The sequence below is a fragment of the Castor canadensis genome, chromosome 7 (genome assembly GCF_047511655.1).
Source record: "Castor canadensis chromosome 7, mCasCan1.hap1v2, whole genome shotgun sequence".
NCBI lineage: Eukaryota > Metazoa > Chordata > Mammalia > Rodentia > Castoridae > Castor > Castor canadensis.
The window spans coordinates 110,790,461-110,807,420 of NC_133392.1; the positions used below are offsets into that span (position 1 = coordinate 110,790,461).

The window sequence follows — 16,960 nt, forward strand, 5'->3', positions numbered from 1 at the left end:
GTTGAACCCAAGAGCACACCAGATGGATCAATCAGGGGCTTGTTTATCTTGGATTGGGGGACTGCCATCTCTGAGGTTCCACCTCTGAGCCATTCTGAACACACACAGTAATTTGAGAGAGCCATGCACTTGGCGGTCCATGTCTTGAAGGGACAAGATCCAGCAGATAGCTCCCAGGACCTCAGAGAAGTGTCTGGAAGCCTGGATGAGCCAGACACTATGCAACACTGCCATCTCCTGGGAGCAAGAGCCTGCAAAGACAGAAATTCAGCTGAGAAAGCCCAGCTGAAGTATGCAATGGGCAGTACACTTCTATGCAGCTTTCCATGGGCACATCACAGCTCAAGTCTGCAATGTTTGTTTATTGGTTAACAAAGTCCATGGAGATGAGAAGTGTCCAAGTCAAACATTCAGTCCTCCTTTCTTTTTCATTTAACAAATATTAATGTGATCCCTATTTTGTGCCGTACACTGTGTTACATACTTAGGTACACAGTGTTGATCAAGACAAATAGCCCCTAATTTCAGGAAGCTGATAGTCCAGTGGAGAAGATGGACTGTAAACAAAGAATTAGCTCATTGTAAATAAAGGACTTGGTCATTACTGCTGTAGTGTGTGCTTAGGATGAACAGCACAGGGGCTGTAGGAGGACGGAAGGTTGGATGCTAGCCTAGTGAGGCAGCCTGGGAAGATCTCCCTAAGAGTATGGTCTATCTGTGGACATCTGATGAATATATATGAGCTAGGATAGCAAAGTTATTTGGGAGAACAGCATGTGTGAGACTGAGAGAGAATTTGCCTGGCACATTTGAAGAACTGAAGGAAGTTTTGAGCCGGGTACTGGTGGTTCACGCCTGCAATTCTCAGGAGGATGGCAGTTCAAAGCCAGTCCAGACAAATAGTTTGTGCAAGACCCCATCTTGAAAAAATTCATTACGAAAAACGGGCTGGTGGAGTGGCTCAGGGGTTAGAGTGCCTGCATGAAGCCCTGAGTTCAAACCCCGGTGCCACCAAAAAAAAAAAAAAAAAGAGAGAAAAGTTTTGTTTTGGTGGATCATTGGAAAAGAGTAGTGTGAGGTAAGGATGGCTAGAGGCAACCACTAGATCACACAGGTCCTTAGAATGTCATGTTAAGGACCTGGCCCCATATTAGTCAAGACTGTTTTGTTATATGTGGCAAAAACCTAAACATAGTTTAAAGAAAAAGGCAATTTATTGGTTTATATAATTGGATAGTCTGAGGTTAAAACTTCAGGTATGGCTGGATCCAGGAACTGAAACAGTCATTAATATTTTCTTTTCTACTACTTGATCATCTCTGGTACAATGGTTAGTCTAATCTGGGCCATGTTCCTAGTCCTATAGCTAGAACTGGGCTGGGGTAGGGGAATACTATGGCTGATAACCTCAGGATCATAAGATATACAGGAGGAGTTTTCCTACAGGAAAAGAGCGCTGATTATAGAAGAGAAATGGGAAAGTTTGTGGAATAACAAAACCCTTGGAAAAACAGTATCATAATGAACAGAAAGCTATGAGGAACCACTGGAGGGTTATATGCAAGGGAAAATCAAAAGAAGATTTATTTAAAAAACAAAACAAAACATCATCCTAGCAGTGGTAAGGCTAGCGTGAAGGACAAGAGTGGAAACAGAAAGGACTTCAGATTCCAGGCAAACTGAAACATTTCTTGATTACCCAAGAAGTACCTAGAAATGCCTAATATACTATAGCAAAGGCCTTTGAAACACACAGTAGAAGCTGCAAGCAAGTATGAGAAGTCTTCATGGGCCAAAGACAAGGAGGCCCAGAAAGATGAAGGGTTGAGAGCCTGAAGCTGCACTTCCCTTGGAAAGATCTCTCAGCTGTGGGGATCAAGATATTTAAATTTTAACAGTCACATGGGAAAGGGATACAAGGTCTTGGGCCAAAATGAAGTGAATAGTGGATGTGGGAACCTTCCTCCTTCCTCCTTACTCAAAGACCACATGTAGCTGGGCACTTCTGCCACGTGAAACAAGGGACCAGTATAAAAAAGAATGACCATGGCAGTGGAGAGGTAGCAAGGATGGATCTGTGTCTTGGCCTGAGCCTTGGATGGAAAAAAAGCCTTTGAGACTTGATAAACAGGAGTATTCCCAAGAGTTTGAGTTAAAATTCATTCCACTTGCATGGTCTTGAAACCCCCAAGCTGATAAACTTTCAAACAGTTCCCTGAAGAAACAAACCCAACTTCTCTGGAAAGATCCTCAACCTACGACGCCAAAAATTCCCACAAAAACCCTGCCCTGGGCAGAGGTTCACAGTCCCACGCTGTTGCCTTCAGCCAGCTTCTCTCCCCTGAGATGACCACAAGGGCCACTAGCCAGCTGGGCCTTCCTGACTCCTTCCCAACCTGTGCCTGCTCTCAGGGTTCCTCCTCCTGCCTGTGTCCTGAACTGCGCCCTTGTATTTACATCATTTCTCTTGCCTATGCCTTCTCCCCCTAAACCCGCTCAACCTAATTTGGGTTGCATCCAGTTAGCAGCCTCTGGCTGCATCCAAAGGCACTACTTAGGCCCAGCCTGGCCTTGCGGTCCTACATCCTGCCATGACCCCAGGTGAATGGTACCTCCCTCAGTTTCCCTGGCCCAGCATGCTGACCTACAACTTAGGGCAGAAGGGAGTTAGGGGCAGGCTCTGGGCTGGTCTTCATTCCAGCCTGTGGCATCTTGTGGAGGTGGCATGGCTTTGTAGAGCCTGGGTACCCCTGACTCCAGAATCCCCTCACCCATTTGCTGACCAGCTGAGTATGGCAAGTTCCACAAGAGGTACGGGAGCCTGTCCTGGCTCCTGCCTACCCAAGTGAGGAGTGTGTTCCCTGACGGCACTCCAGGAACCTAAATTCCTGCCTGTGGCAGCTAGGCTGGCAACATGCAATGCTGGCATGAAGTTCTGAGGTGAAAACCAAATAACTATCTCACTTAGAAAAACAGATCCAACACAGCAGTCTTTGTGAGAAGAGAAAAGCCCTGAGCAGGCGAGGCCCCAAAGTCGCCAGGTTGGCAGCTGAGCCCTGCCCTGAAGCAGGGAGGAAACACCACTTGCTTTCCCGAGACAAAGCAAGGCCTTGGCAGGATTCTCTTCCTGGGCCCTGAAGGCCAGGAACATAACCAGGGTAAGGCACCCTTCCCAGGGAGCCCCGAGGATGTGAGGAGGGCAGCTATGAGCCCAGGAGCTCACACATGATGAGTGCCTTGCTGACTGCACAGACAGAAAGGTGGCTCAGGCCCTGGGCCACATGCCCCTCGGCTCCCCCAGCTCTCCATGCACAGGCCTCCCCCAGAGCCTGGCATAGCCAATTCCTATCATGGGTCCAATTACCTTTGTTCGTGGCTGGTCTGTGGCCTCCAAGGTAGTGCAGTGGGAACTCAGTGCAAGGTAGTATAGGGACTCAGTGAATGGGCGCCAGTGGCTCATGCCTGTAATCCTAGCTACTCTGAAGGTAGAGATCAGGGGAATCACAGTTCAAAGCCAGCCTGGGGAAATAGTTCATGAGACCCTATGTCGAAAAATCCCATCACTAAGAAAGGGCTGGTGGAGTGGTGCAAGGTGTAGGCCTGAGTTCAAACCCCAGTACTAAAAAAAAAAAAAAAAAAAATTTCTGATGCTCATGGCAGACAGAGGAGATTGAAAGTCTCTCAAAGACTCCTTTACCTACATTTTAGAAGTGCAGGCTCAGAGGCCCTAATAGGAATTCCAAGTCTGGCTCCATTGCCCACTATCTGGGACTTTCAGATTGTTTAACTCCCCTGTGTTTGACATCTGTAACATGGTTATGTTCCCTTGTATCTCTGGAGAGTGTAACAAAGTCTCTTTGCATCATGCTAGGCCCATAGTGAGCACTCAGACTTGGAGATTCTTCTTTAACGCACATTTTCTTCAGGATTCACTGTGAAGTCAGCACTGTGAAGGCCAAAGTAAACAGAACTGTCTCCATATTGCAGAAGCTCATAGTCGAGGGCCTTCGCTTTGTGTTAAAATAAGAGTTCTCCATGTCATATATTTCACAATTACATTTTTTGGGCAGTACTGGGATTTGAACTTAGGGCCTTTTACTTGTTGGGCAGGTGCTTACCACTTGAGCCACTCCACCAACCCGACAATTCCATTTATACGAAATATTCAGAAAAGGCACATTCATAGAGACAGGAAGTAGCTTTGTGGATGGCAGGAGCTGGAGAGAAGAGGGCATGGCAAGGGGAGTGACTGCCAATGGGCACTGAGTTTATTGGGGAGGAGGGGAAGAAGATGGTCTGGAATTGGATAATTGATGGCTGTACACCTTGCACAACTGTGCAAATATGCTACAGAATGATGAACTGTACACTTTGAGAGGGTGGGTTTTATGGTATGTAGCTATATTTTCATTTTTAAACAGGAGTTCTAGAGTGTACTTACCTGCCACTTAGAGCCACTTGACCTTGGACAAGTTACACAACCTCTCTGTGCCTCAGTTTCCTCTTCAGTAAAATGGGGACATGGAACAGATAGACATCTTATGAGCACTGAGAGAAATAACTCACTCAGCATGCTGACTTTATCCATGGGATTTTAATCTGCAGTATCACAAAACCGTTCAAAATCACCAGGCATGGCCTGGCAAGAATAAGGTCTATTTAAAAAAAATCTTTTATAAGCATACTGCTTAGCTGTTGTCACATCACCCATCACATGAGCTACAGAAAATATCCTATCCCACTGTGTAACTCAAGCTCTACCTTCCAAAGGAGAGCAAACCAGAAACTTGACCTAACTATCTGGAACATTTTCCTCAGAAGTTAAATTTTCCTAAAGGAGGAAAACAACCAGGAATTAAAAACAAAACCAACCAAACAAAAATGTCTTTAATCAATGGAGACTTGAATTAATATTTCAAAATATATCATTTCCAACCATATTTAATCAATTTCTTTTCCTTTATACTCCCTAAAATGGCACCTGGCATAATACAAGCACTTGTGTTAGAACTAAATATTACAGCACAGGATGTTCTTTGCCAAAGGAGTGGATTTATTCAATATGAATGAAATAAGTGCCAAGGAAACAAAAGAGCAAGGGACTAACTGATGGTGGAAAGTAGTTGTAAGTCAGAAAAGCATCCTGTTCATTCTCTCATTCATTCACTCTTTTGTTCATTCACTCATTTATTTGTGCTTCACAGTAACAACTGAAGAATCTGAGTGGTGATGGGTAAGAGTGCGGATGTGACCTCCTATGCTCACTGTGACCTTGAGCAAGTTATTTAAACTTCCCACACCTGTTTTTTCATCTAAAAAGTGGCAATAAAAATTGCACTGACTCTATTGTTCTGAACATTAAGTATTTTTAAGTGTTAATTAAATATAAAAACAAAGCTCACACAGTCTGGAATAGAGCTCAGAGCCAGGTTTAAATTACCTTAAGATAATAAAGAAAAGTGCATTTTTCTTGCTTCTCTGAATCTGTGGACTCACCACAGATGTATAGAGCCCCTACTCAGAGTCAGGTGCTAGGCTGGACCCTAAGGATATAGTTCAAGATGCCATTTTTTCTTCTCCATAGACTAAGTATAAGGAAGCAGGAAGGGTTGTGGCCATTCTGAGGGGACTGTCTTACTCCTAAACAGGTGAATTAAGCAAACTTGTTCTTGTCTTACTTCAAATTCTTAAGACAGAGTTTGATCTTTTTGAATCAAGCCATAGGTCAGGGGTCACAAGTTATGGACTAGCCCGTGGATTGCCCACTCTTGAGTCAGGTGCTCACCTTTATTCTAGTTAGATATGACATGGTGACTGCAGTACAACACCTGGCCATGGCCTTCCCAGCAGAAGCCAGTTTCCCTTAGATGGGACTTAGGTGCTGCAGGACATTATTCTACCAGGGAAACTTTTTCCAACAGATAGAACAGCATGCTCAAGTCAGGTCAATGTAGAAGAGTATAGGACGTCTAGAGAACTGTGGGGATGGAGGACAGAAATGTTAGATTGTGATTGGTGATAAAGCTGGAAAGGGAGGGTGGGCAGCAGCTGACTGGGGTGGTCTTTGTCTCCTTGCTTTGGAAGTCAGGACATTCTTCCCTTTCAGGACAGGAGTGATGGTGAGAGGGGTCATTATCTGAGATGTTCAACTGTGGGTCTGCCCAGGGTTAGGGGATGTATTGGGCACAAGAGTGGGAGTCCCTGGTCACTATTGTCAGAGGCCAGGGACCTCACTCCCCAAGATAAGGATATTTGAAAATAATCCTTAATTTTCTGCAAGTTACTACATGACAGAAAAGAAAATCTGCCTGGAACAAGTTGCTAGCAACATGAATTTAAGTGTCCTTGGATAAGCTGGTCCAATTTCCCCAGCAGAGCCACCAGCACCACACTGATTCGAGAAGCTTGTACAGATAGGACAGACCCCCAAGTCTTTCCTCCTTTCCATAAATCAAAAGAACCTGTGACCTTCACATTTGGGCTTCTGTTTTACACTAGCCTTGACCTTCCCCCAATGCCAGTCATGTATATACATATCTTTACCACTGCCACTCATGAGCCAAAAACATGGATATGAATTATATTTTCAGTTCCTCTTGCTAAAATTACCAACTTCAAAAATAAGACCTGAGTAAAATTTTATTTCCTAAAGGAAATAACTGAAGCCTTGGCTCTAGTTCTAGATTTGACCTGGATTTTAGAGTCTGACTGACTTGGGTCGAAATCTCATTTCCACCATTTGCTAATTTCAATCTTGAGTAAATTATTTCATTTTTTACAGCCTGCATTGCCTCATCTGTACCATTGGCTAAATAAGAAAAACCTTTAGGGTTGTGATAAACAACATAAAGTAATTAAGTACTTAATTAAGAAATTAATTAAGTAATTAAGTACCTGATACCTAGAAGTCATTATTATTATTAGACATATGATTTAGATCAAATGATCTGATTGCTGTCAGGTTTACTGTTGGTGAGAACCAACTGAATACAGCCACAATGATGCTGCTGGACTGCCAAAGCTAGGTGGGAAGTAAATACAGTTTCCATCTGCTTTCTTGACACATTTGCTCCTGGGAAGCTCCATCCCAGCCCTTCCAGTCTTCCCAGGTGAGGGTCCTGTCATGGAGCCGGGACATTGTGGGGCAGGACAAGCTTTCTCCACCTTGCTCTGTCTGACCGGCTGACCCACAGCATCTGTGAGCATAATAAAATCATGTAAGTGTTTAACACTACTAGACTTTAGGGTGTTTTGTTACAGCAATGGTTAAGCAGAAAAAAAAAAATTCCTGAGTTCCTAAGGTGAGTGGAAGTGGCAGGCCTGCCTTCTATTTCATCATGACTGTGGCACGGACCACATAAACTCTCCAAACTTCCATTTCTTCCTCTAGGATAGGAACAGCCCTCCTATCAAGTATAATATAAGGTCAAAAGGCAATGGAGATAGAGCTTTTTGGAAACATCGCTGGTGAAAAGCAAATGGTGCACACTGCTCCTCCAGTGAGCTTTTCTGTCAGCTGGTGACCAGCAGGCAGTGACTCACATGTGCTTTCTGGAAAGCAGTGATTAGTCCAGCTTAATGGATCTAGGTGGAGCTCTTGCATTGGGTGAAAACCAAACCCAGAGTCTCAGAAGTTCCCATAGAACAGACAGACAGACAGACAGACATGAAACAGGCTCTCCAGCTGATGCTGATCTCACTCTCATATAATGACAATGCCAGCTTGTGGGAATGCTTTTTGTTCTGGTAATGGGAACTAAGAACCCCCTTCAGCCTTCCAGAAGTCATATATGCTTTGTGCCTGCAGCGGGCAGCCTAGGTCTGGGGTGCTTGCTTTCTCCTAGCCTGGGTACCTTTTCCATCAGTCTTCTCCAAGGAATGCTTCAGGACTTGGGCCTGGCTTTATTGATTTTACACCTTGAAGAAAAAGACTCTGTTTCTGTACTCAATAGAACTCTCTGTGACTTGACCCCCAGCTAATTTTTTTTTAGCAATAAGAGATAAAATGTCTTTTTTTCTTTTAAAATATTGTTTGATTTGTTTTGTTTTATTTTGAAACATGGTCTCACTATGTAGGCCAGGCTGGCCTTGAACTCTGGATCCTCCTCTCTCAGCTTCCCGAGTGCTAGGATCACAGATGTGCGCCATCATGCCTAGTTGTCAAATGTCTTTTAATATTTAAAAGCTTTTTATTGTTGTTGTTTTGAGACAGGGTCTCACTATGTTGCCCTGAACTCCTGGACTCGAGTGATCCTCCTGTCTCTGCTTCCTGAATACCTAGCTACTCAGGGACTACAGGTGTATATCACCACTCCCAGAAAAATTACAGTGATTCTGATGCACCTCTCCCACCTGTTGCTAGCATACCTCTCCCTTGGGTGCTTTCTTCTCTTTGGCCTCAAAAGACTTCTTCATTAGCCAGTTAGGAGTGAAAGTTGGTCTTATTACTTATCACCTGTGAAATTAATTTAATCCTACCTCTTAGGTCAGAGAAGTCACAGTGTACTGAATCACTCTACCATGCAACTTATAATAGGTTTCATTCACTTAGTCTGAAAATCTTCAATGAGATTTTTGCTAAGTGCCAGACATGATGAGCCTAGATCCTGGGTTAACACTGGTGAAGAGGGTAGTCCCTACGTTCCAGGAGCTCCAGGGCAGTAGAAGAAATGAAAAGTACACAGGGTGGTAACAGTGTGGTAATAGCCACGAAGGAGGAAACCAAGACTCTAAAGAGAGCTCCCAAACCAGACAGACACTGGGGCTCAGAAAAAGCTTCTTGGAGGAAAGGATGTTTAAATTGAGACCTGAGGAACTAGCAGGAGTTGGAGGATGCAGTAGAGGGCAGGGTGGAGGGGAAGGTGACTAAGGCAGAGAAGGGCGGGTAGGCAGGCTGGAGGCAAGGGCATGGTATTTATAGGGAACTCCGGGTGATCCTATAAGGCTGGAGCCTGAATATAAAGCACAAAATAAAGGGAGAGGAGATGCTGGGGTAAGTGACAGGCAGCTCATAGGAGCCTGGACTTCAGCATTTGAGCACCTAGCTGGCAATACGAAGAATGGTCAGTGAGCACAAGAGTGAAGCCAACCCCAGGAGGTGCAGCAAGTCACATATGAGGAACATCAACACTCTCACATCCCACCCCATCCGCAGGGGGATCAGAACGTAGGAGCAAGCTGGGTGTGTGCCTTACATGCCATGACAGTTTCTGGAGGATTCTTACACAGCAAGCTCAGCTTCTGTCTGCTGAGTCAAGAAATGAAGCAGAAAGCAGCATGGCTGAACTGGGGCTGAGACCCAGTCCCCAGAGCAGGGACTGGAGGGCCATGTGAACTTGCAGTGAACTTGGGCTCTGCTTTCCTTCTCTATGAGGCAGAGGCCAGCCTGGGAAGCCCTGGCCTTGTCTGGGCCTTGGGGACCATCCTAGCAGGAAACTGCTTCTCTGATGAAAGCCGAATGTCAAGAGGAAGGGAAAAAGTGAAGTTGCAGAATTTTCTCCCTGTAATCCTCACCACACCCCAAAGAAAACAAGTGTGACTCACCAACTTCATCAGTGCTGAGGAGGGGTTGGGGGAAGCTGCTTGCTGCTGCTGGCCAGTCTTGGGGTTCTGACTCCCTGCACTCCTCTGGGCTCACATGTTGGGGTCTCTCTTTGGTAGTCATGGAAGGAGGAAGCTGGTCCTTTTCCATCCTACCTCCTTTCCCCACAGGTTTAGATACCCTTTCCTAAGCTTTTAGCTCCCAAGCTGTAGCCAAGTGGGGTCAGGAAAAGACACTGTATTATGATCAGGGATGAGGAGGACATTTTTGATGCCATTCCAAGGGCCACAGACTAGGAGTGTCTGCAGCTGGTTCAGCAGATGGGGAGGCAGAAAAGTCACGGAAGGTGAACAGGATTCAAGGTCAAAATTCCAATCCTACCATATGGTCGCTGAGGACTTTGGGTGAGTAACTTAAGTTTTTATTGAGTTTCTGTTAACTTGACTCTAGAGTGAGACTAATCATGTCTTGCTTGGAGGGCTACTAGAAGTCATCTCTCCCAGCATCTTAAACAGAATAGGTGCTCATATAAGAATAATAAAACAGGTATTGTCTACCCAACTCACGACACTTCTCCTGCCGTCTTTGTGCTGGACTTGACTTCCTCAGCTAGCCTCACATGCAACTTGAGGGCAGTAACTATTGTACATCCTTCCCTTCCCATGCCTCTCTCATTTAATGTTGCTCAGGACGTATTTCCTGGCAGACTAACATATCCAGATGTTGAGGTCTCTGGGGAAAACAATAATGCTTAACACTCTAGCATCCAAGGCACACAGAATCCCCCCATAATGAGTAAAATACAGGAGTATTTGCAAACCTTTTCTCCACCTTAGGAGTGCCTTAGAAGAAACCAGTCAAGGGAAGAGGTAACAGAGTAGTGGTGAACTGCACAGGACTGGAGCTGCACTTGTCTAGGGGCATTCACGTTCTCCAGTGGTATGAACTTGGGTGAGTAGGAACTCATCTACAAAATGGGAATAATCAGAGTACCTGCCTCCTAAAGTCATTGGGAACATTTAAAGATATGTGGAAAGCATTTAGAATAGTGCCTGGCATGGGGTCAACCATTACACCCACCACCACCACCACCATCATCACCATCACTATCACCATCATCAACCATCAAAGCTTACCTCTGTGTGCTAAGCTGGACTCCACCTGTTAAATGGCAACACTAGAATTCTCATCCAATAAATGATCCTGCCACCTAAGGGAGAGTCCACACTGGATGGCAGAGGGCTGTAGAGCTGGACTGCCTTTCTGGAATAGCCACATGGCAAGGTAACTTGTGAAAGTGTCTTGCAAAACATAAATGTATTGCAAATATTATAGCTTTGTTTCTCTTATACTTCAAAATCTAGAAACAATGTTGTCAACAGCCACCTAGTTCCTATTCACTTGACAACTTAGCAGGAATTAGATGCTGTGCCCACTGCTTTTCACATGTCTCCTCACCTAATGTTCCCCAAAAGTTAGAGCTATTTTCATCCCTCATTTTGTTTTTGGTGGTGGTACTAGGGTTTGAACTAAGGGCCTTGCACTTGGTAGGCAGGCACTCTACCACTTGAGCCACTCTGCCAGCCCTTTCTGCCCTGGTTATTTTGAGATAGGGTCTTGCTTTCTGCCCAGGATGGTCTGGAACATGATCCTCCTGACCTCTGCCTCTCAGACTTGAACCTGAATCCTGATGGTGGCACCCAGCCCTCATCCCCCATTTTAAAGATGAGGGGATGACACCTAAAGGTTACTCGAGGTCTCAAGTGGACTCAAACTCAGGTCTGTTGGCTCCAAGTCTATGCTCTTATCCATGGTATCATTACTTGTGGGCTGAATGTAAATGTTCTAAGATGAGTAAGAAGACAGTGGCCTAAGATTTCTGAGTTCTGCCTCTGTCCCTTCAACAGGCCCAGGACACCTCGCATTCCAAAGCATACGGCTGTGCTTTGCTGCGTGAATCTGAAAATCATCTTCTTTCCACATCCAGCTTTCTCCATCTGCCTTGGGAGGACCCAGAACACAGTTGATCCTACTCAGATAGAAAATTACAGTTTCTGAGTCAAAGGATTTTCAACCTAGCTCAGCAACCACTTGTTTTCTGGCTAGGACATCAAAACAAAACATAATATCCTCCTACTCCCAAACAACAAAAATCTGTTTTCTTTCTAAAAATGCAAAGAGCACTTTATAGTTAAGGGAAAAAAAGGACAACAAGCAATAGTAGCTTATTCTGCTTTAATATCCCAAAATTAAAGCTGAACAAGGCAGAAATCTGTAGATAAGTACGTCTCACTCACAGGAAAACTGATTGTAGAGAAAGCACAGAAATTGCATTTTGTTGACTTACATGTAAACAATGAATGGGAACAAGATTCACCAAAGAGAAAGGAACTCGCACTGTCATTCTGTCGGCACATCCTAAAGATGAAAGATGGCCTTGCTCACTGGTACTCAGCCTCCACTTTACACTGGAGGGTAAACAGCGCCTGATGCTAAGGAGACAAATGCCCACCCAGCGGCAGTGCAGAAGGGCATGAGAAGGAGCTGTGGTTAGGATGAGCCCACAGGTCCTCTGTCCCTCTCCCACACAGCTCCCACAGGCATCTCCACAAGCAGTGCCTGGCAAATACTGTCCATCAACAGCAGGAAAGTGGAAAAATCAAATCCTAAAAAGCCTGGGTCAATACTTTGTTTCTGTCCATGCTCCTCAATCCAATGGTGTGACTAGGTCTTGAGTGGAGGGACGCACTGTTCAGACTGTCTTCTTATGTAATGACGGTGGGTGCAGTGCGTCCTGTCCTCTCCTGGAGCTGGGACACCTTCAGCGCAATGGAAATAAGCGGAGCCAACATGACCTGAGAAGAGAAGACAAACAGAAGAAACTTTTCCATCACTTTCTCTAAACAGATCCCTGGCTCCAGCCCTAACTTTGCCCCTGACTCCAGAGCCATATGTCTAGTTACCTTCTCCAGGTCTCTAGAGCTCCTTAAACTCTGGAAGTCTAAAACCGAACATGTGTTCTCTCTCCAAAACCTAGTTCAGTAACTAGATCTATGTTTATCACCCTATACCCATATTAACTCAAAATGGATCAAGGATCTTAATATCAGACCCCAAACTCTAAAGTTGATATAGGAAAGAGTAGGAAATACTTTGGAATAGGTATAGGCAAGAACTTTCTCAATGGAACCCCAGTGGCTCAGCAACTAAGAGATAGCATAGATAAATGGGACTTCATAAAACTAAAAAGCTTCTGCTCAACAAAAGAAATGGTCTCTAAACTGAAGAGACCACCCACAGAGTGGGAGAAAATATTTGCCAGCTATACATCAGACAAAGGACTGATAACCAGAATATATAGGGAACTCAAAAAACTAAATTTTCCCAAAATTAATGAACCAATAAAGAAATGGGCAAGTGAACAAACAGAACTTTCTCAAAAGAAGGAATTCAAATGGTCAAAAACACATGAAAAAAATGCTTACCGTCTCTAGCAATAAAGGAAATGCAAATTAAAACCACACTAAGATTCCACCTCACCCCTGTTAGAATAGCCATCATCAGCAACACCACTAACAACAGGTGTTGGCGAGGATGCAGGGGAAAAAGGAACCCTCATACACTGCTGGTGGGAATGTAAACTAGTACAACCACTCTGGAAAAAAATTGGAGGCTACTTAAAAAGCTAGACTTTGATCTACCATTTGATCCAGCAATACCACTCTTGGGGATATACCCAAAAGAATGGGACTCAGGTTACTCCAGAGGCACCTGCACACCCATGTTTATTGCAGCACTAGTCACAAGAGCCAAGTTATGGAAACAGCCAAGATGCCCCACCACTGACGAATGGATTAAGAAAATGTGGTATCTATACACAATGGAATTTTATGCAGCCATGAAGAAGAATGAAATGTTATCATTCGCAGGTAAATGGATGGAATTGGAGAACATCATTCTGAGTGAGGTTAGCCTGGCCCAAAAGACCAAAAATCGTATGTTCTCCCTCATATGTGGACATTAGATCAAGGGCAAACACAACAAGGGGATTGGACTTTGATCACATGATAAAGCAAGAGCACACAAGGGAGGGGTAAGGATAGGTAAGACACCTAAAAAACTAGATAGCATTTGTTGCCCTCAACACAGAGAAACTAATGCAGATACTTTAAAGTGACTGAGGCCAATAGGAGAAGGGGACCAGGAACTAGAGAAAAGGTTAGTTCGAGAAGAATTAACTTAGAAGGTAACACACATGCACAGGAAATCAATGTGAGTCAACTCCCTGTACAGCTATCCTTATCTCAACTAGCAAAAACCCTTGTTCCTTCCTATAATTGCTTATACTCTCTCTTCAACAAAATTAGAGATAAGGGCAAAATAGTTTCTGCCTGGTAGCGAGGGGTTGGGGGGGTAAGGGAACAGGCAGGGGGAAGGGGGGAGAAATGACCCAAACATTGTATGCACATATGAATAAAATTTAAAGAAGAAAAACAAACCTAGTTCAGTGAACCAACACCATGGTCTAGTGTGTAAAGCAAATCACTACACCATTCCTGACACCTTCCTTCCCACCTTCCCTGGGTCCAATGTATAAGGAAAGCTTGAGTGACTTTTACCTTCCAGATACCTCAGAGAAACCCAGTTCTCTCCATCCTGCAGCCATAACTCCTGCTAAATAATGTTCTCTCTCTTACTGAAGCAACAGTGCCTCCACATGTACTTTTGAATCCTCTGATTTATTTCTCACACTGTACTCAAAGAGATCTTTCAAAATGCAGCCTTCCTTCCACACACATCCTTCTCACTGAAGGGGAAAAAAAATTCTGCTGCTTAAATAAATAAGCATTTTTATATTAAATAGGGGAAACTACTTTTCTAGTTGAGCCGCCCATTTTACAGATGAGGAAACTGATACCCGAAGAGGTGAGGTGATTTGACCAAGTAGTCAGAAGTAGTACCTTTCCTTTTGCTGCTTTCTCTCATCTAAATCTCCACCAACTCGTGACATCTGGATTGAGAGATAACCAAGTCCTGCTGGGACCACCGCTTGTCATTCCCACTGGGACGTGGACAGTCCCAACAAAGCACCGAGGCTGAGGCACAGCAACTAGAGAGTAAAGGAGGGCACCTCCCCAGCTGGATGGTGGTGTGCACATGGACACTGTGAAGCTGTCAGAGCTGTCCCACCTCCTGGAGAGTTTGGTTCAGAAGAAACATATCTTTCACTCATTCTTTCTATCTACCATGTGCCAGGCTTTTGTCTTGAGGATAAAAAGAGAAAAACACAATTTTCTTCTTTCTTTCCTCTTGCTCTGTCATGCCAAGAGCCTATGAGGCAAATCCATGGCTGTGGCCTAAGTGTCAGGGATGCCAACAACACAACAGGGAACTAGTGATTGTGGAAGTTGGAGCCTGGCTACTAGAAAAAGTGTAGAAGTGGGACATTCTTTCTCCTCCCTCTTTCTGTAATAAAAGCAACTATGCCAGTTTTATGGTGTGTCTACTCAAATTCATAGACCTGGAAAGCAAAGTGATGGTTGCCAGGGTTGAGGAGAGGGGAGACGGGGAGTTGTTCAAGGTGCATCAAGTTTCAGTTTTGCAAAATGAGAATGCTCTGAAGATCTGGCGGACAACAATGTAAACATACATGCTATAACTCTATGCTTAAAAATTATTAAGACGGCAAATTTTATGTGCTAAGGTTTTTTTTTTTACAATCAAAAAATTGGACAGAAAAAAAAGTGACTCTCAAAAGTTAATCCTCTGTGTCAGTGTTTGAGCATTTTGCATTCCTTGCCTCCCTAAATCCCTACAACTCTATGAAGTTCTTATTCTGCCATTTTGTAGACAAGAAAACAAGAGACACATAAAAATAAAATTGTTTACCCAGAGATGCACAGTTATTTAATGATAGGAATGAAATTTAAACTAAGAAATCTGTGTCTGGGTGTGGTGACATGAGTAATCCTAGCTACTCTGGAGCTGGAGGCAGGAGGACTGCACCCTGACACCAGCACATGGAAACAGCATTTGCCTAGCAAGCAGGAAGCCCTAAGTTCAACACTCAGTGCCACAAAAAAACAAAAACCAAAAAAACCCTCACCAACTCCAAAACCAAAACCTATGCTTGAACCCATCATGCTAGAAGTTTCCAAATGAGTTTTACAGGATTTTAATTAGATGTTGGGGAAGAAAAAGGGCTTTGTGGAAAAATAAGCAAGGCAAATGCTATATATCGTACCTTAATATCGTACCATAATATTTTAATAAAAATTATATTTAAGATATCAAATATAATATTTTTTGTTTTAGTCTACTTTTTTTGTGGTAATGGGGTGAAGTCAGGACCCCAAATATGTTAGGCAAGTGCTCTACCACTGGAACCACTGCACCAGTCCTTTTTTGTGTTTAGTATTTTCTTTTTTTGTTGTTGTTTTTTTTTTCATTTTTCTTTTATTATTCATATGTGCATACAAGGCTTGGTTCATTTCTCCCCCCTGCCCCCACCCCCTCCCTTACCACCCACTCCGCCCCCTCCCTCTCCCCCCCCCCCAATACCCAGCAGAAACTATTTTGCCCTTATTTCTAATTTTGTTGTAGAGAGAGTATAAGCAATAATAGGAAGGAACAAGGGTTTTTGCTGGTTGAGATAAGGATAGCTATACAGGGCTGTGTTTAGTATTTTCAAGATAAGAACTAGAGAACTATTTGCCCTGGCTGTGATCCTCCTGATCTCTGCTTCCCGAGTAGTCAGGATTACAGGCGAGAGCCACCAGCATGCCTGTGGCTGCTGGTATCGAAAAATAAGGTTTCCATATATATATAAAAATAAATAGTGAACTGATTACTATAGTTAAATGGATTAGCATACCAGTCTCTTCACAAAGTGACCTTTTCTGTTATGGTGGTGGCACTGTGTGAAGACACTAAAGAGTACTCTCTCAGTAAATTTCAAGCATCCAGTGCAGCACTAGTAATCACAGGCGTCATGTTATACAGTAAGTCTCAAATACAACACCCCACTTACCCTTTAAACAACACCTCCCCACTTCTTCCAGCCCAGTCCTGCTAACTACCCTTCAACTCTCTTTTCCTATGAGTTAAACATTTTTTTTTTAATCTTCCACATATAAATGAGATCCCATGGAATTAGTCTGTGCCTGGCTTGTGCCACTCAGCATAATGTTCTCCAGGCTCACCAGGATTGCTGCAAATGGCAGGACTTCCTTATTTTCTAAGATGGAATAATTTTTCACGATGTGATTGTGATCCATCTTTATCCCTTCATCTGCTGAGGGACACGCTGGGTTGTTTCCAGATCGTGGCTATTGTGAATAGTGCTGCAAGGAACGTGGCTATCTCTTCAGAATAATGATGTCAGCTCCTTTGGATGTATACCCAGAGGAAGGGCTACTG

General features: G+C 44.0%; 1 protein-coding gene across 3 annotated transcripts in view; it reads right to left on the bottom strand.

The window, feature by feature from the left end:
- Positions 1–11,761: 11,761 nt before the first annotated feature.
- Positions 11,762–16,960, bottom strand: part of Pgm1 (phosphoglucomutase 1) — a 72,953-nt gene continuing 67,754 nt past the window's right edge. For all 3 annotated transcript variants that reach the window (XM_020169077.2, XM_074079888.1, XM_020169076.2), the window contains exon 11: positions 11,762–12,396. In XM_020169077.2, coding sequence (XP_020024666.2) covers positions 12,307–12,396 — 90 coding nt within the window. In that variant the 3' untranslated portion in view covers positions 11,762–12,306. The remainder of the gene's footprint in view (positions 12,397–16,960) is intronic.